This window comes from Lithobates pipiens, unplaced genomic scaffold, assembly GCF_037356315.1.
Source record: "Lithobates pipiens isolate NorthernLeopardFrog02 unplaced genomic scaffold, aLitPip1_a1.2 Scaffold_35, whole genome shotgun sequence".
NCBI classification, from domain to species: domain Eukaryota; kingdom Metazoa; phylum Chordata; class Amphibia; order Anura; family Ranidae; genus Lithobates; species Lithobates pipiens.
This window is the reverse complement of record NW_027507811.1, coordinates 27,062,490-27,087,207: the sequence shown is the minus strand read 5'-3', so window position 1 is coordinate 27,087,207 and position 24,718 is coordinate 27,062,490. Positions and strand designations below refer to the sequence as shown.

The window sequence follows — 24,718 nt, the reverse complement described above, 5'->3', positions numbered from 1 at the left end:
CATACCATCTTACACTCCTTTACTGCACAACTTGTCCTACTCTCCACACTCCTTTCCTGCACATGCCTTTATACCCTTGGAATTCTTTTTCCTGCACTGACCATACTACCCTCAGCACTCCTCTCCTGCACACTCCTTTCCTGCACATAATATTCTACACTCTTCTTTCCTGCATATAGCGTCATACCCTGCACACTCTTCTACTACACATACTAAAACCCAGATACCATCCACATTGTTCCTGCACTCAGTGCATCAAACCCTCACACTCCTCCCCTACACATACTGCCTGCTCTCATACCATCCACACTCTCTTCTACAGATACTGCCTGCTGTTAGACCATCAGCGCTCCTTTCCTGCACATACTTTTTGCCTCCATGCCCTCTACATTCCCCCTTACATATCTTACCTACTAAACCAGTTCTTCAGCAGTATTTAGAACATTTTCTATCATTGCCCATTGTGGAAAAGGCACAACTTTGTTCATATTAATGATAAATTGCACTTTAGAAAATAATCAAAAATACTTTATTTTAGACCTCTTGAAGAGCACAACAATGGCTTCTTATCTTGTGTGGGTTTTGCGATGTCTGTTCAGGGCCACCTCCTGTATAAAACGTTTGCCACACTCCAAGCAGGCGAAAGGCTTCTCACCCGTGTGAATCCGCTCATGGTTAAGAAGGATTACCTTTCGCGCAAAACGCTTTCCACACACGGAACAGGAAAAGGGGCGCTCCCCTGTGTGGCTACGCTGATGTACACTGAGGGCTCCCTTAAGGCTGAAGCATTTGCCGCACTCCTGGCACTCAAAGGGCTTCTCGCCCGTGTGTGATCGGAGATGGCGGACCAGATCGGACCTCTGAATGAAACCCTTCCCACACTCGGTACAGGAGTACTTCTCCAGCCCCGCCCTCTGTACAAAGCACTGCTTGCAGTACGGGCACAAAAGCTGCATCTTCTGCCTGCGGATCCTGCGGTGCATGTCTGCGGGTAACTTCAGCGAGAAACATTTCCTGCACTGTGAACAGACAAATCTAGTGGTGCCTCGGTATGTGGTATGATCGGTAAGGTTGCCAGCATGACCAGAAAAAGGGCCGCCAAGTGTAGAGGAGTTGAGAAGATGTCCACTGAGCACAGCAGGACCAAAAGGATGTCCGTCAAGTTTAGAGCCATCAGAAGTGTATCTTCTATATGTGGAGGGATCAGTAGGATAGCCAGTCTGTGTAGAGTGATTGGGAGGATGTCCAATATCTGTAGGGTGATTGGCAGCATGTCCACTATGTACAGAGTGGTTGAGAGGATGTCTAATCTCTGAAGAGCAATTTGGTGGACGTCCAATCTGTGTGTAGTGAGTGGGAGGAAGTCCAAACTGTGAGGAGTGATTGGGAGGAAGTCCAATCTGTGTGGAGTGATTGGGAGAATGTGCAGTCTTTGTGGAGCCATTAGGATGTCCAATCCTTGTGGAGCAATTGGGAGGAAATCCAATCTGTGTGGAGCAATTGAGAGGATGTGCAATCTGTGTGGCATGATTGGGAGGACGTCCAATCTGTGTGGAGCAATTTGGAGGATGTCCAATCTGTGTGGAGTGATTTGGAGGATGTCCAATCTGCGTGGAGTGATTTGGAGGATGTCCAATCTGCGTGGAGTGATTTGGAGGATGTCCAATCTGCGTGGAGTGATTTGGAGGATGTCCAATCTGCGTGGAGTGATTTGGAGGATGTCCAATCTGCGTTGAGTGGTTTGGAGGATGTCCAATCTGTGGGGAGTGGTATGGAGGATGTCCACTCTCTGTAGAGCAACTGGGAGAATGTCCAAATTGTGTAGAGCAATCTGGAGGATGCCCAATCTGTGTTGAGCGATCTAGAGGATGTCCAATATGGGGATGATGTCCAAGGTGTGTAGAGCAATCTGAAGGACGTCCAGAGGGATGTGTAGAGGGATCAGAAGCACGTTCTCCATACAGATCTTCCCCGAGAATCTCTGGATGGAAATCTGGGGTGTTGGGGATTTCTATAAAATCATTTTCTGCTATGCACCTCGGAGATGAAGAGAGAGTCTCCAAGATCTCACTGTTCTCAAGTCCATCTACTAGAAACAAATAAAAAAAGATTATTCTCAAAGTCTAAATGTCTATCAGTCTTTCTCAACCTTTTTACCCCAGAGGAACCCTTGAAATCACGTCTTGGGGAACTCATGCCAAGATTAATCCAAATGCCCCTTACATTGGTGGTCAGTGGGAAGAATGCCCCCTTTACAGTGACGGTTAGAATGACACCCTTACAGACAGCTTTAAAGATCATTGCTGTCATGCTACTAGCTCTGCCAAGTGGTGATGGACCTGGATCTATAGAGGAACCATCCTATGGAAGGTCGATTATCCACAGCTCAAGGAACCCCTAGCAACCTCCTGAGGAGCCCTAGTTTTCTACAGAACCCTGGTAGAGCAAGGCTGGTCTATATATACAGTAAATGACATAAAAATCACAGAAATATTGCAGCTCACAAGTTTTTAGATGTGGTGCTGTATTTGTTTTATTTTTTTAGGTTAAAAAAACTTTCAGCAAGTACAGAAAATACCAGAAATGCAGTGTGCTTGTCACTCTCTCTGAGCTAAAAAGTAAGAATAACCGGTTGTGGATATGCTACACAGTGGGGAGCTGGTTGTGAAGCATCAGAAATTCACAACCAGTTTCCTGAAGTGAAGATGGTAGTACCGGGGACCTGAACACTGGTGAAGGACTGGCCTAGGTGAAGACAGCATGGGATCTCTGGGTTGGTAAAGTGTCTGTATATTAAAGGTCAGCAGATACAGCAGCTGAAGTTATTTTTTAATGCAACCTGATAATAAAAAAAAGAAAAAAAGAAAATCACATTTAACCTCTTAATAATCTTTAGTTTGCAATAATCTGCTCTAATTCACACCTTCCTCCCCTTCCCCCCTTAGTTATTGTTTTCCTGTTTTTTTTTATGTTTCTATCAAATTTAATTTTTTTATTAACATCAATTCATTTTTCTTTTATATATTTATTCTTTTTGTCACTACCATGGCCAGGGCCAAGACAAGGGGTGGGCAGAAGGGGGACACTGTGGTATCATGAGAGGTTGGAGGCAGGTATTTTTGTTAGGAGGGGGAATTTAAGGGGCGGCAGGGGGTATAAGTTGTTCTGGGGGGGGGGGGGGGATATGTGCTAGGAGGGGGATTTGGGGAAAGAGAGCATTTGAGCTGGGAGAGGAGATGGGGTGGCAAAGATTTGTACTGGGAGTGGGGATTTCAGCAGGGGGTGGAATGGTCCTGGGAGCAGAAGGAATTTATGTTTAGGGGGTAAGCATGCAAATTAGTGAAATTAGTGCTCATTTTTTTTTTAATGGGGGGAGGGGGGGGGGGGTTTGCTGACATATAATGTTCATACATCTTATGGGGGGGTTCAGTTTGGCATTTTCGCCCTGGGGTCTAAATTACCTTGTCCCAGTACTGACCATGTCTCCCTCCGTTGATACAGTACAGTGAGTGAGCATTATCACCCTGGATCAGAAAGTGTGTTACTGGCGGGATAATCAGATGGAAACAAAGGGAAAAAAGTAGCCTGAAAAAGAAAACGATTGCAGCCACCATATCTAAAGGACAAATAAGCAGCAAGTGATTATACACCTGGAAGGGAAAGGTCTTATCCCGATTGGAGAAGACGCCTCTAATAAGAAAGAGGACAAATCTTAGATGAATCCACTGGAAGTAATAACAGACAATGCATTCACTTTGGAAGGTTCTTTTCAGGGTGTTGTGTTTAATTAATACTCACCTGTGCCGACCTCTGGAGGAATTTCCCCCTCCATACATGGCTCATCGTTCCTCTCTTCTTCTGACTCATCGACGACTTCAATTTTAATTTGAATCATCTCTTCATCCTGAAAAATAGACTTTTAGTTTTGTCTGATCAATAAAACCACAAAGTACCATTTTATTTGTATGAGGGGTCTTCAAAAAGGTTTCTGCACTTTTTTTTAACTCTTAAATATAAAAAAGTGTGGAAACTTTTTGAAGACCACTCGTATTGGGCCTGTGCAGAAATAATAGTCTATAGTTATCTGGTGTTTATACCTGATCCTCCTGAGGGATCTCCTGATGTTCCTGTGTGGAATCCCGGGAATACAGAGGACGGGGACATCTCTCTGGTGGGTTCCCATTACTGGATCCATCTGTAGGAAACACACACACTGACTGAATACATTGTTTCTATGTGTTTATCAGATGATGGGGGATCTAGGTGGACCCTCCGTACTGCTCTCTCCTTTACAATAAAGTCTCCTCTTACCCGGTGATGTGAGGGGCGGATGATCCTCCATCATGACGTCCTTGTAGAGATCCTTGTGTCCTTCTAAATACTCCCACTCCTCCATGGAGAAATAGACAGTGACATCCTGACACCTTATAGGAACCTGACACACACAATGATACAGTCACCATCCAGACACATCCCTTGTCTGTTACTGGATAATGTCCCAGAATTCCCGGCACCGCTCACCTCTCCTGTCAGCAACTCAATGATCTTCTGGGTGACTTCCAGGATCTTCTTGCTGTTTCTCTCAGATGTCAGGGAGGAAGTTTGAGGCATTGTGATGGTTACAAGATCACCGGACTTCACGGGAGGAAAACTCTGTATAAAGAAACAGTGATGTCATGTGACCTCCCAGAATCCTCCTCACCTCTACAATAAGGTCTGTGATTTATTAATAGAGATAAGAGTGATGTCATGTGACCTCCCAGAATCCTCCTCACCTCTCCGGTCAGGTCTGTGTTTTATTAAAGAGGAAGTAAACCCTGATGAGTTTACTTCCTCTTTGATTCCCTGCAAAGGCAAAGCATAATGGCCTACTATGCATCGCATAGTAGTCCATTATGTGTCACTTACCTGACACAGGAGCCAGCGAAGTCACCGCTGGCCCCTGTAGTCCGGCGCATCCATCTTCTCTGTGGGTCTCGCAGCTCCGCCGCTGTCATTCGGCGAAGCTGCGATGATGTCACTCCCGCGCATGCGCACGTGAGCCGACACGTGCGGCATCTCCATCGTTGACGGTGCCTCGCTCAGTGCGCCTGCGCGCCGCTGTCTACTGTGCATGCGCCGTAGACAGCGGTGGCTGTCTTCGGGCAAATATCTCCTAAACCGTATAGGTTTAGGAGATATTTCTTGGACCTGCAGGTAAGCCTTAATCTAGGCTTACCTGTAGGTCAAAGTGTGTTGTAAGGGTTTACAACCACTTTAATAGAGATAAGAGTGATGTCATGTGACCTCCCAGAATCCTCCTCACCTCTCCGGTCAGCAGGTAGATGATCTCCAGGGTGAGGTTTATTATCTCAGCTGTGTGACTCCTGTGTTTCTCCATCTTCTACAAGTCTGTCTGGTGACCTAGAAGAAAGACATTGCACTCAAAATTCAAAAAGGAAGAAAAATCAGTGTGCTTATGTTTTAGGAAACAGAAAGTCAGGCTAAGAGCTGCTGCAGTATTAAAATAAAAGAAATAGAAAGTCATTACCAGCCTTGGCCAGCCATCAGCAGCAATCTTGCCTCTGTGCTATTATTGTTCAAACCGGAAGTTGTTAGTAAAGTTCAGCTAATATCCGGGTTCTGCGTTCCAAGCTATGCGACCTGCAACATTCTTTAGAGCCACGCTGCCATCTTGTGGCCAAATAAGAGAACGCCTGTTGCCACTAATAAGAGTAATAGAATAGCGTGCCCCCATTCTAGTGTAGTGTGCCGATCTGCCATCTAGTGGTCAGCAAAGAGAATTGCAGCTTATAATTTGTTTCACAGTGCTACTATGATTTCACCAGGGATATTTTTCATCTCTGGGGGAAGGAGGGAATAAAGGGATTGTGGGTATAAGAGAAAGACACAATGCAGCATCATAATCATTTTATTATACATAATAATAATATATTTTTATAAAATGTAATAATATAAATATATTATTATTATTATACAGGATTTCTATAGTGAAAACAGTTTATGCAGCGCTTTACAATCTAGAGGGGAGACAATAGAATTACTATACAGCTCAACACAGATGGAATAGGAGGGCCCATGGAGTTTACAATCTAAAGGAACTGGATTTTATTCCATAATGTAATATAAAAATATAAATATATATTCTATATGTAATATAAATATATAATATTCTATAATGTAATATAAAAATAAATATATTTTGTATAATGTAATATAAATATATATTCTATAATGTCATATAAATATATGATATTCTATAATGTAATATAAAAATATAAATATATAGTCTAAAATATAAAAATATATTAACGTAATATAAATATATAGTATTCTATAATGTAATATAAAAATATAAATATATAATATTTTATATAATGCAATATAAAAAAACATTAAAAAATAAAGTTTTGCAAAAAGTTTGCAATGGTATAAAAGTATCATATGCTGACCACACTATCTTGGAAGATCCATTCTGTAACTTGGAGTATAAAGCCTTCCATCTACTTTAAATAAAAATATAAATTAAAAAAAAATGGAAGGGTTTTACTATTTATGCTTACCTCCAGGACTTCTCCAGAACATCTCCCAGCCTCTGGAACTCCCTACGCAAGTATGTCAGGTTAGCTCCTACCTTCTATCTGCCTTTGGGAGAGCCCCGGAAACCCATTTATTCAGCAGATGCCATCAACCATGGTCACCATCCACTTCTTGAAGTTGGCAGCTCAGATATGGCACTATAATATAAGCATGGGTTAGGGTAAAAATCAAATGCCAGGATTGTGGGGGGGGGGGTTGTTGACTCATGCATCTGAGCAGAGTCAACTCCTCTATGCACAGAAGGTGCCATCATCTGGGGTCACCATCTACTTCATGGACTAAGATTCCGGCTCAAAGATGACAGATGAAGCAGGATAAAGTGCAAGGGGGAGGGCGGGGGTTGTGTAGCTGTCTCCACAATAAGATATATTCAAATTGTGAAGATCTCAATGGTCCATATGACCAATGCGTTGTCGATCATGAAATTGAGCGGTCAACTCCTCTATACACTGGAGGTGCCATTATCCATGGTCATATATGACACCATAATGTAAGGGGTAGGATCAGAATCAAGTGCCAGGATGAGTTAGGATTGGACTCCAGGCCATGACCATGAACAACTATTTCTACAATAAGATATCTTTGAATTGTGAAGATCCCTTCAAAATGATCCAAATTGTCCATAGGGCCAAAGAGTTCATAAAATTGAGCAGTCGACTCCTCCAAGCACTGGAGGTGCCATCATCTGGGGTCACTATCTACGTCATGGACTGAGATGCTGGCTCAAAGGTGACGCAATATTGTAAATAGGGGATCGGCTCATAATCAAGTGCTGGTGGGGGGAGGGGGTGGGTAGCTGTCTCAATTGATTGGTCAACTCCACCATGCACTGGAGATGGGTCAGTTCAGAGACCTGTTCCTTGATCATGGGCATATGTGTAGTTTTCTGGTGTTGCCGAATGCTTTGGCAGCCAGCAGGAAGAAGCAGGGTTTTTGTTTATTGGTGGAGATGGAACCCAGGAGTAGGAAAAGAATGGAAATCTCAGGGGACATACAATTGACTGAACCCATAATGGCCTTGTAAGTGGCAAATGCTCCAGGCGTTTGATATGAGTTCTTCACCTGTTTGGTGTTCTTTCGACCAATGGTTAAAGTCTTTGGCAGGTTTCAAAACAGAGACCTCATTCGTGGTAACTGGCCCTGACTGCATGGGGGAAGGTTCGGGGTGTAGGATAGAAATATCTGAAGCACAAGGAGGGAAAGCACGTGGGGTGAGAATATCACTTTTATAGAGATCTTGCAGTAGGGTTGTGAGGCTGGTCTTGACGCAAACAACCACTGCTTGGTTCTTCTTTCGGCACTCTGTATATCAAACTGGACTTCATAAGGCTCTTCAGCTAAGGGTTCAGGGCTGACGCCTCACCCTCATTCCACTGGGCCAACTCAATATTGAACCCTACTGACTAAGACTGGGATGCCATCAAAGTTCACGTGCAGGCCAGTGCCCCAATACTTTTGGTAATATAGCGTACGTATGTATGTTTTTATAAAAGGTTTAGCTTACAGGACATGTGGTTCATTTCAGAAGGAAACTCTTTCGTTACCTGAACTTGTTTATAGAGCTCAGTAGCTCAAGCTGATTTTTTGTACAGACACTGAATGAGTCAGATAACAGAAACCTTCTAAAGCCTAAAAGTTGCTACCCTACCCAATACCTGGCATTGAGCTGGCAACGCAAGCCATCTCCTGGCTCCCAAGTGTGTATAGCATTATCGCCTTATTTGCATATCACTGTAATTCATGCTCAGGGTCTAAAAGACAGTATGGGTTATTAGTGCAAGGACATGGCAGGAACTGTAAGAACACGGGGGAGCCTCTCAGCTCTGACCCCCACCAACCAAGTCATCTTCAGAGGAGAGCTATGAAACCTCCATAGGGAAGGTGGAGGACACCTAAAAGAGCGCACAAGAATAGGAATACTTGAATATTTAAAAAAATTGACTTTATTTTTGTTAAAAATTAAATGTCTGACCCACATGATTCCCACTGTCCAATAATATATTTGAGTACAAAAACTTCTGTTCTCTCTGTTCCAAAAGTTGGCTCCCTCCAGCGTGCGTCTGTTCATGTTTGGTGAGGTGATATCTGAATGTGAAACACTTTCCACACTCCGCGCAGGAGAACGGTTTACTGTGAACCCTCCGGTGGCTGTTGAGCAGAGACTTATTGGCAAAGCATTTCCCGCACACCGAACACGGGAACGGCTTATAGTCGGAGTGAAGCTTCAGGTGTCGATTAAGAACGGACTTGGAGGTATAAAATTTCCCACACTCCGGGCAAGAAAACGGCTTATAGTCCGAGAAAACTCGCTCCTGATTCTGATAGAGGACTACCTGATCCCCAAAACTCTTCCCACCTTCGGGACAGGAATATGGTTTCTCCTCGGCGTGAAGTCTCTCATGTTTCAGAAGACAGCTCTTCCCCGAAAGGCATTCGCCACATTCAGAACATTCAAGCAAACCCTCGCTGGAGTGAACCTTCTGGTGCTCGGTGCTTTGGTTAAACTTTGCCCTTCCCTCGGTGGATTGGTAAGGCCGGTCTTTGCTGTGGGTGAGCCGATGCCTGAAGAGATTGGACTCCACTGTAAAACATCTTCCGCATTCAAAACAAACGTGCGTCAGCTTGACGATGTCTGTCCTCCTGGGTTGAGGGAGACCTTCATGCTGCGTCAGGCATCTCCCACAATCCGGACATAAAAACGGCACTTTGGGTGTGGCCGACTTCTGCTGGCCAGGAGGTAGTTTTAGCAAGAACCATTTTGCGCACGCCGAACAAAAAAAAGGCTCAACGACCCCGTGAGTTTGGGTATCGGCAGTGTCGACAAGCACCAGGCCATAGGCTGAGGTATTAGGTGATCTGCTTGCTCTGGAAAGTCCAGGATCGATGTCCGGGGAAAGATTATACAATCTGTCTGGATAAGATTCCTCAGCATTAGAGGGATCTGGTGATCTATCCACACTATGAAATCCTGGATGAAGATCATTGCTAAAGGAGTCTTCTCCTGGAGAACAATCTACAAAGTCATCATACTCTGGAGTGGAGGAACGATGTTCCTCTGAGCTCTTGCTCATCCTCTGTTCACCTCCTGGAAATAAAAAGATGGATTATTTTTTAAATTTTTTGGGGATTTATTGTTTATTATTCATCTTGGCTGATCTCCCTACTCCTCCTTACATGGCCCATCACCCCTTATCACATAACATTCATCACTTCTTCCTCTATAGCTTTTATCATACTTTTGAGGCAGACCAGGCTGACAGGTTCCTGGCTGATCGCTTTTGGCAGAAGCGGTGCAGGTTTTTTTACAGGACATCAGAGCGGCCCGGAGGGGGGGGGGTTCCCTGCCCCCCCAGTCGCTCTGATGTTCTGTAAAAAAGCCTGCACCGCTTCTAACAAAAGCGATCAGCCAGGAATCTGTTAGCCGCAGGACACAGAGCGGCAGGATCGGACGGCCCTGGGGCCGCTTTGAGCTGAGCTGAGGCCTCTCTCTCGCCTCTTCCTGTGTATCACACACACAGCGGGAATTACCATCTGTGTGTCAGGGAGCTGGGTCTGTGTTCGACGGTGCTGTAACAAGGTACCGCCCCCCTTAGACCGGCTCGTGTGATACTAGCTGGAACACTGAGTGTTCCCCCTATCATACAAGCCGGTCTAGGGGGGCAGGACCTTGTTACAGCGCCGCCAAACACAGACCCAGCTCTGTGACACACAGAGGGTAATACCCGCTGTGTGTGTGATCCATCATCCATGGTGAGTCTGTATTGATGATGGGCACAGTGAGTTGCATTGATGGGCAGTGAGGCTGCATTTATGGGCACAGTGAGGCTGCATTCATGGGCACAGTGAGCTGCATTAACAGGAAGTGAGGCTGAGCACTCATGGGCACAGTGAGCTGCATTCACGGGCAGTGAGGCTGAATTCATTGGCACAGTGAGCTGCATTTATGGGCACAGTGAGGCTGCTATCATGGGCACAGCAAGGCTGCACTAATGGGCACAGTGAGGCTGCATTTGATGGGCACCGTAAAGCTGCATTTGATGGGCACTGATATGCTTTATGTTAATATTGTTAAAGTTGTTGTTAATGTTTATTTTTGGAACTTCATTCTGCATAAAACATTTAACAGTGTCATTTCTTGGGGGTTGGGCAGGGCAAGTGGTGGGGAGTAACTCTTAAGGCCTCACTAGTGGCTCAGGACTTGAAATTTTGAACCCTGTTCTAGAACACCGATTACAAAAATAAAAAAGGACATCCAAGAGGTGCTGGGACTCTGATATAAATTTATGTGAAGTAGTGAGAGCGCAAAAAGAAATTTGAAGAGCCTACTGACTTTTTTATTGGGCACCCCAGCTGTTTACCAGAAGAAGAAAAAAAGGAAAAAACACACATACATACATGGAAGGAGAGCCACACCATAAGATAAAAGAGTCCATTTTTATTTCTTAGTATTGTGCTAAAAGACAACAACGCGTTTCTTCAGTCAAAAGGAACTTCCCCTTCATCAGGGCTTCAGTTAAAGATGAGAACCACAAGAGTGCTCATGCAGATGCTGGTGAGTAACTCTTCTAATCCAGCAATAAGCTTCCCTGCACAGATTCACACAGGAAAGCCTTACTCTGAGACCAGTCAAGGTTCTCATCTTTAACCGCCTCCCACCCGCTGTATGGACAAATGACGGTGGGCAGGATGCTCTCTTGTTATGGGCTGATGTCATATGATGTCACCCAGTTTTGCTAGGGGGGCGCACAGCACAGTCATTGCAGGGGGAGCTGTGTCCCTGGGACACGGCGCAACCTCGTTCTCAGCTCTTTACCCATGTGATCGGCTGGGTCTAATCGCAGCTGATCACATGTAAACAAGAAGATGCCCTTTATCAGCTCTCCTTGCCTCACACTGGCAGAGTGAAAGGAGAGCCGGTCAGTGGCATCTCCTCACAGGGGAGATCTGCACTGATCATCAGGGCATTGATCATCAGCGACCTGATGATCACTGCAGCCGCAACTGTGCCGATCTGTGATGCCAATCTGTGCCCATCAGTGACATCAATCTGTGCCCAGTGATGTCAATGTGCCCTCATCAGTGATACCAGTCAGTGCTGCCTTTTGAGTGCCTACTAATCAGTGCCGCCTATCCATGCCACGATCATAGCCCATAAGTGCCGCCTATCAGTGCCTACTCATCAGTGCCCATCTATGCCACCTATCAGTGCTCATCAGTGCTGCATATTAGTGCCTCCTCATCAGTGCCACTCCATCAGTGCCCTTCTGTGCCACCTCAGTGCCCATCAGTGCTGCCTATCAGTGCCTCCTCATTAGTGTCAACCCATCAGTGCCCACGTATGCCACCTATCAATGCCCATCAGTGCTACATATCAGTGCCTCATCAGTGCCACCCCATCAGTGCACTTATGTGCTGTCTTAATGCCACCTATCAGTGCTGCATATCAGTGCCTACTCATCAGTACTGCCTATCAGTGCCGCCTATCAGTGCCTCCTCATAAGTGTCAACCCATCAGTGCCCATGTATGCCACCTATCAATGCCCAGTAGTGCTACATATCAGTGCACTTATGTGCCGTCTTAGTGCAGCCTATCAGTGCCCATCAGTGCAGCCTCAGTGAAGGAAAAAAGTGACTTATTTACAAGAAAAACTTTTTTTTTTCATTCTTGGTCTTTGTTTTCTTTTGTTTTCATAGGTCTGCCTGGTTAAGGCCTGTTGTTGCCTCAGAGGCAGACCGATCATGTTGTGTTACCTGATATGCCCTGCTGCGGTTGTAGCCGTAGCGGAGAGTTTGCCCCTGCGTGGGTACTGTTGGCCCGGGTGTGGGCGATTTTCTATGCTGTTGAAAAACTCAATAAAAAAGATTTTACAAAAAAAAAACCCAGAGGTGATTAAGTACCACCAAAAAACAGCTCTATTTGTGGGGAAAAAATTATAAAAATTAATTTGGGTGCAGTGTTACATGACCGTGCAATTGTCAGTCAAAGTGTGAGCGTGCTTAAAGCTGGCCTGGGCAAGAAGGGGGTAAAAGTGCCCAGTAGGCAAGTGGCTTCAGCCATATTTTGATAACTTAAAAGTGAGCAGCTACAAACACTATAGACACTGACCTCTTCCAGGATCCGGCAGTGTCCTTATCTGGCCGGTTTCTTCACTGGGCTTCGCCCATCAGGATAGCAAGTATGGGCAGCCGGCTGTGACTGCTTGCGGCTTCATAGCCGGCTGCTTACTGCGCATGTGTGAGACACGCCATCTGATTGGTAACGCAGCATTCTGGGACTGGTGACATGTCCCAGAAGGCTAGGAGGGGGGAGGGGGGGGCGAACTTCCCCTCAGATCGTCAAGGTGCCAAATGTGAAGGAGGAGGAAAATATTTACAGCCCAGGCCAAGTCTGGCATTCCTCTCCTACATGTAAAAATCATAATTTTTTTGTTGGAAAATTACTCAGAACCCCCAAACATTAGATCTACTTTTTTTAAGCAGAGGCCATAGAGCATAAAATGGTGGTTGTTGCAATTTTGTATGTCACACGGCATTTGTGCAGAGATTTAAAAAAAATTTTTTGTAAAAAATACACTTTAATGAATTTTAATGCAAAAAAACACAATATATATATAACCCACTTTTTTTTGTAAAATATAAAATGATGATGTTCTCGCAAGTTGATACCTAACATATCACGCTTTAAAATTGCGCATGCTCGCCGAATGGATCCAAATTCTGATACTTAAATTTTTTTTATAGGCGACACTTTCACATTTTTACAGGTTACATGTTTAGAGTTACCGAGGAGGTCCAGCGCTAGAATTGTTGCTTGTGCTCTAACGCACGTGGCGATACCTCATATGTGATGAAAACACTGTTTACATATGTGTGCGCAACCTACGTATGTGTTTGCTTCTGGGAGCATAGGGGGTGGGAGTGCTTTAAAAAAAAAAAGGTATTATTATTTATTTTCTTTTTCTTATTTTTTATATTTTTTTTCTTTTTACTTTTTTCCCTATAACAAAAATTGTAAACATCGCTTACAATAGAAATAAGACATGACAGGTCCTCTTTATGGAGACATCTACAAGACCCCAGATCTCTCCTTTACCCTTGAAAGCATCAGATCAAGAAAAAAAAACTTTGGTCTGATGTTTACATCCACCCTAAACCGAAAGTAACATCTTGACGTCACTCTGGTCCTCCCAGATCATAGAGGTGAGGAGAGATGATCTGGTAAGGCATAAAGGTCCTCTATGGACATCTGGGGTCTATAAGACTCCTCTACCCTAGAAAGCATGAGATAAAAAAAAAAAAAATTGATCTCTGCTTTCCAGAACAAAAAATTTGTTTACATCAGCGCCTAGAGGCGATTCAGTTCGCATTGTGCGCTATACAAGTATTTCATTCATTCATCTGCGAGAACCGGAAGTGACATCATAATGTCACTTCCGGCCTCCCAGGACCATAGAGATGACCGGGGACTGTCCAGCCCACAGCCAGCTGTATGTAACCTCTATGATAACCTGGTGGCACTGCTGGATCAGAACCCTGACTCCCCAATTGCACAGGAAAGCTTGGAGAGGCATCGGGAGGGGTAGATGTCCTCTCCTGCTGCCTGTAAAAGGCATCCAGCAGCTAATTAGCCATTAGGATGGCTTTTAAATCTCAGGGAATCACTGGCTGAAAAAAAAAAGCCTGTAGCTGTAGGCATCATCTTGGTAGAACAATGGAAAGTCAAGGACATCCACCCAGCGGAAGGGGGAGTTCTTCTGACCCCCCGAAAAGCATTGGCTGTCTTTTAGCCAATACCAATAAATGAAATTGGACTCTTATCTTTTGGTCTGTCGCTCCTTCCATGTATGCATGTTTTACTTTTTTTTTTATTCTGGGACACTGGCAGAATGACAGAAGGGGCTGCAGAGAGGAAGTTATGTTTTCTCTCTTGCTTTGGTCTCTTCTGGTCTGTAGCTCCTACTCCCTTCAGCTCCTCGTTCAAAGGAAAAACCTCATCCTAGAGGTCCCCAAATGGTACCACATCTTACTTGTACTGATCCTTCCCCCTACCCCAAGAAGAGATCTGGGACTCTTCTCTAGATTCAGTGTTTAGTACTCACCTGCTCGGATCTCTGGAGGGATTTCCTCCTTCTTTGTATATTGCCCATCATCCCTCACATACAGCTCTTCTTCATCACTTTCCACTTTAACAACAATCAAGTGGTCCGCCTGCATCATAAAAAGAGAAGAAATATACGTATTGTTATCCAACCTCATGAGTGAAACTTGATTTGACTCCATTGTCTCTGTACAGATCACATTGTGTGTATTGCTGGTTGGAGATGGTCATAGGAAGGAGAGACATTTGTTTTTTCTAATGTAGTGCTAGGTTGCCTGGACCTGAGAGACCTTCTTGGACAGGTGAAGGTGGATCACAAGAGGAAAGATTCTGTCTGGCTTGTGTGTTAGAGTTATATCTGGCAGTATGGTGGGCGAGTTCCACCTACCTCAAAATCTTGAGGGTCCTTGTGATGTTCCTGTGTGGGATCCCGGGAATACAGAGGACGGGGACATCTCTCTGGGGGGTTCCCATTACTGGATCCATCTGTAGGAGACACACACACTGACTGAATACATTGTTTCTATGTGTTTATCAGATGATGGGGGATCTAGGTGGAGCCTCCGTACTGCTCTCTCCTTTACAATAAAGTCTCCTCTTACCCGGTGATGTGAGGGGCGGCTGATCCTCCATCATGACATCCTTGTAGAGATCCTTGTGTCCTTCTAAATACTCCCACTCCTCCATGGAGAAATAGACAGTGACATCCTGACACCTTATAGGAACCTGACACACACAATGATACAGTCACCATCCAGACACATCCCTTGTCTGTTACTGGATAATGTCCCAGAATTCCCACCACCGCTCACCTCTCCTGTCAGCAACTCAATGATCTTCTGGGTGACTTCCAGGATCTTCTTGTCATTTCTTCCAGGTCTCAGCAGGGAAGGTGGAGGTCCTGTGAAAGGGCTTTGGGTCCTGCTCCATTTTCTAGACATAGGGGGATAGATGTCCCTCTCAAGTGATGAAGTCTTCACCAGGGAGTAATTCTAAATAAAAAGTAGCAATCAGAAAGCATGTCACTATCATTTTTCCAGAATCCTCCTCACCTCTCCAGTCAGGTCTGTTTTAATAATAGAGATGAGAGTGATGTCATGTGACCTCCCAGAATCCTCCTCACCTCTCCGGTCAGGTCTGTGTTTTATTAATAGAGATAAGAGTGATGTCATGTGACCTCTCAGAATCCTCCTCACCTCTCTGGTCAGGTCTGTGTTTTATTAATAGAGATAAGAGTGATGTCATGTGACCTCCCAGAATCCTCCTCACCTCTCCGGTCGGGTCTGTGTTTTATTAATAGAGATAAGAGTGATGTCATGTGACCTCCCAGAATCCTCCTCACCTCTCCGGTCGGGTCTGTGTTTTATTATTAGAGATAAGAATGATGTCATGTGACCTCCCAGAATCCTCCTCACCTCTCCGGTCAGGTCTGTCTTTTATTAATAGAGATAAGAGTGATGTCATGTGACCTCCCAGAATCCTCCTCACCTCTCCGGTCGGGTCTGTGTTTTATTAATAGAGATAAGAGTGATGTCATGTGACCTCCCAGAATCCTCCTCACCTCTCCGGTCAGGTCTGTCTTTTATTAATAGAGATAAGAGTGATGTCATGTGACCTCCCAGAATCCTCCTCACCTCTCCGGTCAGCAGGTAGACAATCTCCAGGGTGAGGTCTAATATCGCATTGACCTGACTCTTAGTTTTCTCCATCTTCAGTGAGTCAGTCTGAAGATCTAAAGACAATTCCAACAATTGATCAAGCAATGAAATAACTCAGATAAGAAGGTATTGAAGGATCAGTCAAGCCAAATCTGATATCTCAATGTTTGGTCAATACTGGTGAGCTCACCCACCTGACATTTCTTTCTGTCTCTAGGTGACTGGATTGGTGACATCTCTGTGCACCTGCTGTGCCCATTATGAGGGGTTTCCACCATCCCTGTGCTGTGTTCCTGGGTCTGTATACATGCTGTGGCCATTATGAGGGGTTCCCAACATCCCTGTGCTGAGTTTCCAGGTCTGTATACCCGCTGTGCCAAGTTCACAGGTCTGTACACCCGCTGTGCCCATTATGAGGGGTTCCCACCATCCCCGTGCTGAGTTCCCCCGGTCTATACACCCGCTGTGTCCATTATGAGGGGTTCCCACCATCCTTGCGCCGAGTTCCTGGGTTTGTACACCCGCTGTGCCCATTATGAGGAGTTCATTTTGTTTATTGAAAAATCTTACTAACAAGAACTTATATACAATAAAACCATAATAAATAAATAAAACATATTTACAAAATAATTGGCCCCATTCACTCATGGAAAGAAACTTCAAGTTGCCCTTCACATATAGTTTTCCATGAAAGGCAAGCCAAGCCTGATCCTTAAACTTCATTGGGATTCTCTCCAAATTAATCAATCGTAAACCCAACACCAAATCCAGGCTTGGGCAATCCCTCAAGGCCAGTGGCTTGCAAAAAGTAGAGCTCACTATCTGCTTCTCAAGAAATTTCCTTGGAAGAGATCGGACTTCTCCTGCTGTTACTTGCCACTGCCGAAGCATTTCAAACACGGGGCAACATAAGCAGGTAGTTTATCATGTTTGACCCTCAGGCTTTTCACTGGCCCACCATTTTCCCAGTCTCACAGAAAGGGCCTAAACCAGGACTGGAAAATACCAACCCACCCAGGTGGTCTCTCTGCCAACATGTTACCAAGTTTGTAATTCACAAACATCAGAGAGAAAAAGACTACAGGGTTGATCATCCCTAGACCACCCTCCCGCCTAGAAAGGTAAGTCACATTCCTTTTGACAACGCTTATTTTGTTCCCCCGTAACAGCTGGAAGAAACAACTATGGACCCTGGTAGAGAGAGAAACTGGCAAAACAAACAAAACTGACATACAGAAAAATCGGAATCAGGTAAGTCTTGATCAGATCAACCTTTTCCCTCAAGAAAAGCTGCCAACCTTTCCAGCTTGCCACCTTGGCATTGACATTCTCCAGCCTGTTCACCCAATTTGCATGACCATAGTCACCTGGGTCAAATTCAATGCCTAGAACTCAAATTTTTTGTTGGGGCTCCGGGAAGTCACCCGGGAGAACAAAGCTCTCACCTTCCACGCCCATCCAGAAAGCTTCACACTTGTCCTGGTTGACCTTTGAACTTTATGCCTCTGTGTACTGCCTTATCACAGAGACCACCTCCTGCACCTCCAGCATAGGCCACAACCTTTAAATAAGGCTCACCAGCGATGCCCAAAAGGTACCCCACACAATGGTCCACTCTCTAGCCTCCTAATAAAGGGGTCGGATGCTGACACATATAGCAGAGGACTCAATGGACACCCATGAAGAAAACACAAGCTGAACACAAAGGGCTGCCTGGCCCAACCATTAACCAGAGGAAATATTTCAGCCCCTTTGTGCAAAATCTTGAGCCAATGAAATCCCCCTCCAGGCCATATTTGCCAAGAAGGAGCCATAAGTACTCATGATTAACCCGATCAAAGGCCTTAGCCTGATCCAATGTCAGCAAAAAAATTATCCCAACCAGCAGCCCTACAATACTCCAAGGCCTCCCTGACAGCTAACACTGCTGAGAAAGTGCTTCTACCCTGGACCGAGCAGTGCTGGTGGTGGGATAACAAACTGCCTGTCACTGGTGATAGGCAAGGTAGGGAGCCAGGATTGTCTTAAAACATTTATAAAATTTGGCTGTCAAACCATCTGGCCTTTATCAATAGCCTGGATTACCTCATCTGCAGTGATTTCATCTGTCAAATTCAAAGAAACATTACTCTCCAGACCTGGTGCAGAGTTAAAAAAAAGCCAAAATCCTGGTCTGATCAAGGTTCTTTCCTCCCAGGAGATTGGCATTATATGACCTGACAACCTCCACGGTCCCTGACCAGACTTCGTCAGAGAGCCCGTACTGTCCTTCAGGCCATGGACCGTCTTAACTGCTACACTCTGTTTACAGTTCTGGTAAGGATCAGGTGAATGGTATTTCATGTAATTCGTCTCCTGAACCAAAGAGGCGTGTCGGTCATATTGATGTCTCCTAAGGAGGAGCTTCACCTTAGAGATCACTCCAGAATCTCCTCCATTCAAAACAAGGCGGTCAAGTTTCCTCTGCAAAGGCTGGTAGGTGATAAACTTATCTTGCTGCGTCTTTCTTCATATGGCCTTGAAAAGCCCAACAGTTTTACAAGCTCCCACCATTGGGACTTACTGTTGCAAAAGTCTAGGATAGTTACCTCTGCTTGAAAAAAATCCTCAAAAGGATTGTCTTACTCTCTCGCCTTCCAGGAGGGCCAAATTCAATCTCCAACTACCCTTCCCCCTAGGTGGCATGTCTGAGGCATTCAGAGTCACAGATAGAATACAGTGATCAGAAAACTCCACTGCCTGCCAAAAAAGCTACTCTGACTACTATCTCACTGAAAAGTGAACCCTGTGCTGTCTGAGCGGCGCTTAATGTGCACATATATCAGATCTGCTTCCCTATTGCATTGAGAAAAAGGCTGTCATAGCCCAGCTTATCTCTGAAACCTCTCCTGTCTTTAGACCTAGTAATGGTGTTGAAATCACCTCCAAAGATAACCTGCTGGGCCGTAAAAAGAAAAGGCTTTATCTTTGTAAAGAGGAATTTTCTGTCCCACTTTGTCTGGGGACTATAGATGTTTTATCAGGCGCAGGTCCTGCCCCCTCACAGAGACGTCCAAGACCATGCATCTCCCAATCTCTACCTCAATTACTCACCGGCAGTAAAGTTTACTGACAGTCTACTGGCTGGAATGGTGCCAGCTGATTGGAGAAAAGCAAATGTAGCACCAATATTTAAAAAGGACCCAAAATACATCCCTGGGTTAGCCTAACATCAATAGTATGTAAACTCTTGGAGGAGATGATAAGGGACAATATACAAGATTTTAGTAATGAGAATGGTATCATTAGCAGTAATCAGCATGGATTCATGAAGAATCATTCTTGCCAAACCAATCAATTAACCTTCTATGAGGAGGTGAGTTGCCAGCTAAAGAAAGGCCTGTAGATGTAGTGTATCTGGATTTTGCAAAAGCATTTGACACAGTTCCCCATAAATATTTACTGTACAAAATAAGGTCCGTTGGCATGGACCATAGGGTGAGTACATGGATTGAAAACTGGCTAAAAGGGCGAGTTCAGAGGGTGGTGATAAATGGGGAGTACTCGGAATGGTCAGGGGTGGGTAGTGGGGTCTCCCAGGGTTCTGTGCTGGGAACAATCCTATTTAATTTGTTCATAAACGACCTGGAGGATGGGGTAAGCAGTTCAATCTCTGTATTTGCAGACGATACTAAGCTAAGCAGAGCAATAACTTCTCCGCAGGATGTGGAAACCTTGCAAAAAGATCTAAACAAATGAATGGGGTGGGCAACTACATGGCAAATGAGGTTCAATGTAGAAAAATGTAAAATAATGCATTTGGGTGGCAGAAATGGGAATGCAATCTATACACTGGGGGGGGGGAGAACCTCTGGGGGAATCTAGGATGGAAAAGGACCTGGGGGTCCTAGTAGATGATAGTCTCAGCAATGACATGCAATGCCAAGCTGCTGCTAACAAAGCTAACAGAATATTCACATGCATTAAAAAGGGGATCAACTCCAGAGATAAAACGATAATTCTCCTACTCTACAAGACTCTGGTCCGGCTGCACCTAGAATATGCTGTCCAGTTCTGAGCACCAGTCCTCAGGAAGGATGTACTGAAAATGGAGCGAGCACAATACTGGAAATGGAGCGAGCTTATAAAGGGTCTGGAGGATATTAGTTATAAGGAAAGGTTGCGAGCATTGAACTTATTCTCTTTGGAGGAGAGACGCTTGAGAGGGGATATGATTTCAATGAACAAATACCGTACTGGTGACCCCACAATAGGGATAAAACTTTTTCACAGAAAAGGGAGTTTAACAAGACTCGTGGCCACTCATTAAAATAAGAAAAGAGGTTTAACCTTAAACTACGTAGAGGGTTTTTTACTGTAAGTGCGGCAAGGATGTGGAATTCCCTTAAAAAGGCGGTGGTCTCAGTGGGGGGCATTGATAGTTTCAAGAAACTTTTAGATAAGCACCTGAACAACCGCAAAATACAGGGATACACAATGTAATACTGACATATAATCACACACATAGGTTGGACTTGATGGACTTTTTTCAACCTCACCTACTATGTAACTTGATGAATTGCCTCAGCACCTCTTGCTGCCTCTGCAATTTTGGAAGACATGGAATTATTGGACACATTCTCGGTAACTGATACCTTACCTACAGACTGGAAAGACACGGGCACACTAAAACTCTGGATAAAGGACAAATCATACTCGTAGGAACCGGCTGGACTGATCAGGGTGAAGATATCTGTGGGCCTAAACCCCATCTGCAGAATCTTATCCACCACTATCCTCCTATGCGGAGGAAGTCCTCCACCCTCCCATCTAAGCTGCACAACATTCCTCCTTTTAAACAGGGAGGAAGATAAAACATTTCCATGCTCCTTCCCCACTTGCTCCCCTTTCCCAGATCCTGTAGCAGCAACACCAGCATACGTTTTCCTTACAGACACACCAATTGCAGTCTTGTCGTTAAACACAATCAAACCAGCTGACAGAGAGTCTGATTCAGCTGGGATAGCAGTCTTTGGATTAACAGAGGTGAGACCCGCCCTCTACCTCTGCTCTGAACACTCAGCTTCTTTCCTGGGTTCAAGCACAGTCTTGGCTACTGCAGACTCCTGGAGAGTTGTAGCACTACTGCTTCCAGCATCTCCTCCACCATTCTCAGGAACAGCCGCTGTATCTGGTCCAGGCAAAGTCACTGTATTGTCCATAGTGCTCCTCTCTGCAGACTCTTCCCCCAGAAGCTGACAATTACTCTCACCAATTTCACCTGAAGCTTTGTTTTCAGCAGGTAATTCAGACTGCATTGCATGCTGTACATTGGCTATGGGTCTGGGCTGACTACCTGTAGCACTGCAACCCTCAGCAAGCCCATTGTCATTAATAAAGTCCACATCACCATCTTGCAGACACACTGTACCTGCTTGCAGTGCTGTTACCTTTGTGATGTCATGGCGGACGGGCTGGATCAGACTCCCCCCCCCCCCCCCAGCTGCTGCAGACTTCATGGTGGATCTTCGCTCTCCACAGGTCTCTCTTTCACAGGGCGAGGAACAGTGTCCATCTCCTCATCATCACCATCTGAGGAATCCACACCCAAAGGGGATTCCAGCTTAGTGATGATCTCCAGCATGCCAGTACCTCCCTCAACCTCCTGCTCACATGTTCCATATTGCTGCTGCAGAGGCAGGGGGACAGAGGCCTCCGCCATTAAGGGCTCAGCAGATGTCTGAGGTGTTGAAGAGCTGGGCTCATCCTCCGGGCCCACTTTCTCACTCTCTGCTGACTCTGTCAGTACCTGCATCTCCTCACTGATTGGGTCACTTTCCATGCAGGAAGCGGCTCCTCTTCTCATTTGGCTAAACCGTTCCTTGTTTCTATATTTTTCTTTAAATATTCCGCTATTCTCCTTCAGAGAGTTCACCAGTTCCTTCAGCTTCCTCCCAGCTTGCTCCAAGTCCTTCAACTCGGGCCTCAGATCCGGTCTATTTTTACTGTATACTTTGGCACAACGCTGTTTTTTCTTCCTAAATTCAGCCATCAAAACTAACAATTTCTCCTCTTCTTTCTCAATTAGTTTCAGCTTACCAACAATCCTCCGTCTAAAGGCAGACAGGGACTCATATCTCTCCTTGGGCCAAGCCCAGTATCTTCCACGGGCTGAGGCCTAGTCACAGGCCTATCTAGGGGGCCCCCGCCGAGAAGCCACTCTAGCCCCAGGTCCCTGGAAGCACAGGAGCTAAAGAACCAGCAACCTCATTGTCAAGGAGTAGAATGGCAGTTTTCCACCATCCCTGTGGAATGCCCAATATCCATAAGTGCCGCTCATCAGTGCCACCTATCAATGCCATCTATCAGTGACAGTGCCACCTGTCAGTGCCAGTGCCACCTATCAATGCCATCTATCAGTGCAAGGCCACTTGTCAGTGTCAGTGCCACCTATCAATGCCATCAGTGCCAGCGCCACCTGTCAGCGCCAGCCAGTGCCATCAGTCAGTGCCACCTAATCCTATCAGTGCTGCATGTAAGTGCCACCCAATCTTTATTGTGCTTTGAAAACTGTCACGACATAAAAAAAAAAAAAAGTATCGGTATTCAGTTTCGGAGAGTACTTGAAAAAAAGTATTGGTACTTGTACTCGGTCTTAAAAAAGTGGTATCGGGACAACCCTAGTAATTAATATGCGATTGGTTTTAAAGGGATGAGGTGGCAACCCTAGTGTGGGGGCTAAGCGTGTGAGGGGAACCCCTCCCCAGTGCTCCTCTCCTTTTATTATACAGAGAAAGGGACACACAAAGGTGGGCGGAGACACCCAGAGCTCCCAGGTGTGCAGGAGCAGAGTCGGGAGATCTCACGGTTGATGTCTCCATGGCCTATAACAAGCCTGGGAGTTGAGTCGGCCCACCCAGCTCCACCTGTATCCAGAATATCACTTCTCGATGGGCTAGCTTTACCGGTAACACGCCCCTATCTCCCCCCAAACCCCCCCCCCCGCTGTGATGTTTTCATCCGATGTGTCCATCCCTCTCTGAGCAGAGACAGCGCCCCCTACCTGTGTGCCAGGGAACCTGTACTTCCACCTATATGGGGGTCACCATCGATGACCGGCTGGAAGGGTGGAGTCACCGACCCGGAAGGAGCAGGCGGGTCGGGAGTGGTTCTTCTCTTTCACTGGCTGCATGCTTATTCCGGGATAGTGCTTTACAAAGCATGGAGGCCAAGAACAGCCAGGAAAGTGGTATTTCCTACACATCTATATCTGTGTGTGTTGACACAGGCAATCAAGGGGCTGATATCTCTAAATCAGTATCTCTATATCACACCTCCACCTACCCCAGCCCTAAAATCCCTCTTCTTGTGGCACAGATAGATAATAATAATCATAAATAGGAACATATAAATGTCATTACCAGCTTTGTACACACATCAGCTGCAAGCTGTCTTCTGTTGTCCCCACCGGAAGTTGCTAATAAAGCTCTTCCTGCCTCCTGAGTCGGCTGAATTCCACCAGGAAGAGCTGTGCGTTCCAAAGGACGCCCTGTGGTGCTGCCGCCTCGTGGCCGGAAATGGAAGCTGCACCTTACTGGTGCTATAATGCTGAAGGGAGTGCAATGCTGTAGGTTGCTGCCATCTAGTGGCTAAAGTTGAAACTGCAACTAGGAATAGATGAAGTGTTCACACATCCTTTTCCTTTTTCTGGGAGAGCTCATTATTCTTTTAATGTGGTCAATCTTAAAAAAAGAAACATGCAACCAATAATAAAAGCAATGTTTTTGAAAACTCATTTACATTTTTTTTGTCTATAAAATTTTGGCTTTTCTTTTTTTGCAAATTAAAATAGTATTAAACCCTCTGCTTTTATTATTTTTTTTTTTTTTTTTAGCTTAGCACATTGCTACCAATAATATAATAATTTACTTCTAAACTATTTGTTAAAGTTCTTACCTCAGCACTTGCACTTTACAATTCTCAGTGCTGCTTCCCTGAATTTCCGGTCTTCATAGGAAAGAGTTAACAGTGGACAGTGCAGTCACGGGTCAGTATGATAGCTTGGGGGAGGGAGGAGCAGGGGAGCGCTTTGCCACCTTAGGCTATGGGGCTGTGTGTTCCTATTGACACACACAAGTAGAGAGAGACTCAACTCTAGTCTGTGAATTCAAGAGTGGCTCCATAGGACGCTGCAAGTGAAAGGAGCCATCCTGAAACTCGTCACCCCCCGGGGCAATGGTTTTATCACCAGCTTAAACAGTCTGCAACTTAGCCTACAGTGCATCCAGAAAGTATTCACAGCGCTTCACTTTTTCCACATTTTGTTATGATACAGCCTTATTCTAAAATAGATTAAATTTGTTATTTTCCTCAAAATTCTACA

General features: G+C 45.2%; 1 protein-coding gene across 2 annotated transcripts; it reads right to left on the bottom strand.

The window, feature by feature from the left end:
- Positions 1 to 506: 506 nt before the first annotated feature.
- Positions 507 to 23,902, bottom strand: LOC143956216 (uncharacterized). 2 transcript variants are annotated; one of them, XM_077466388.1, is made up of 7 exons: positions 23,757 to 23,902; positions 16,333 to 16,430; positions 15,511 to 15,690; positions 15,301 to 15,424; positions 4,098 to 4,195; positions 3,799 to 3,904; positions 507 to 2,089 (listed from the first exon to the last, which is right to left on the bottom strand). In XM_077466388.1, the coding sequence occupies exons 2-7, from the start codon at positions 16,405 to 16,407 to the stop codon at positions 567 to 569; spliced, it is 2,106 nt and encodes a 701-aa protein (XP_077322514.1). In that variant the 5' UTR covers positions 16,408 to 16,430; positions 23,757 to 23,902; the 3' UTR covers positions 507 to 566. The 2 variants fall into 2 exon arrangements, with proteins under 2 accessions (XP_077322514.1, XP_077322515.1); XM_077466389.1 differs by lacking the exons at positions 15,301 to 15,424; positions 15,511 to 15,690; positions 16,333 to 16,430; positions 23,757 to 23,902 and adding exons at positions 4,312 to 4,435; positions 4,522 to 4,653; positions 5,306 to 5,403; positions 5,531 to 5,948.
- Positions 23,903 to 24,718: the final 816 nt, after the last annotated feature.

Bases quoted from the DNA above. Each gene is read 5' to 3' on its own strand.
- LOC143956216 (XM_077466388.1), bottom strand. From the start codon at position 16,407: ATGGAGAAAACTAAGAGTCAGGTCAATGCGATATTAGACCTCACCCTG. The intron at 3,905-4,097 runs GTATAAACACCA...TCTATTTTTCAG, and splicing joins AGATCCCTCAGGAGGATCAG to GATGAAGAGATGATTCAAAT. The intron at 2,090-3,798 runs GTGAGTATTAAT...ATTTGTTTCTAG, and splicing joins TCCTCCAGAGGTCGGCACAG to TAGATGGACTTGAGAACAGT.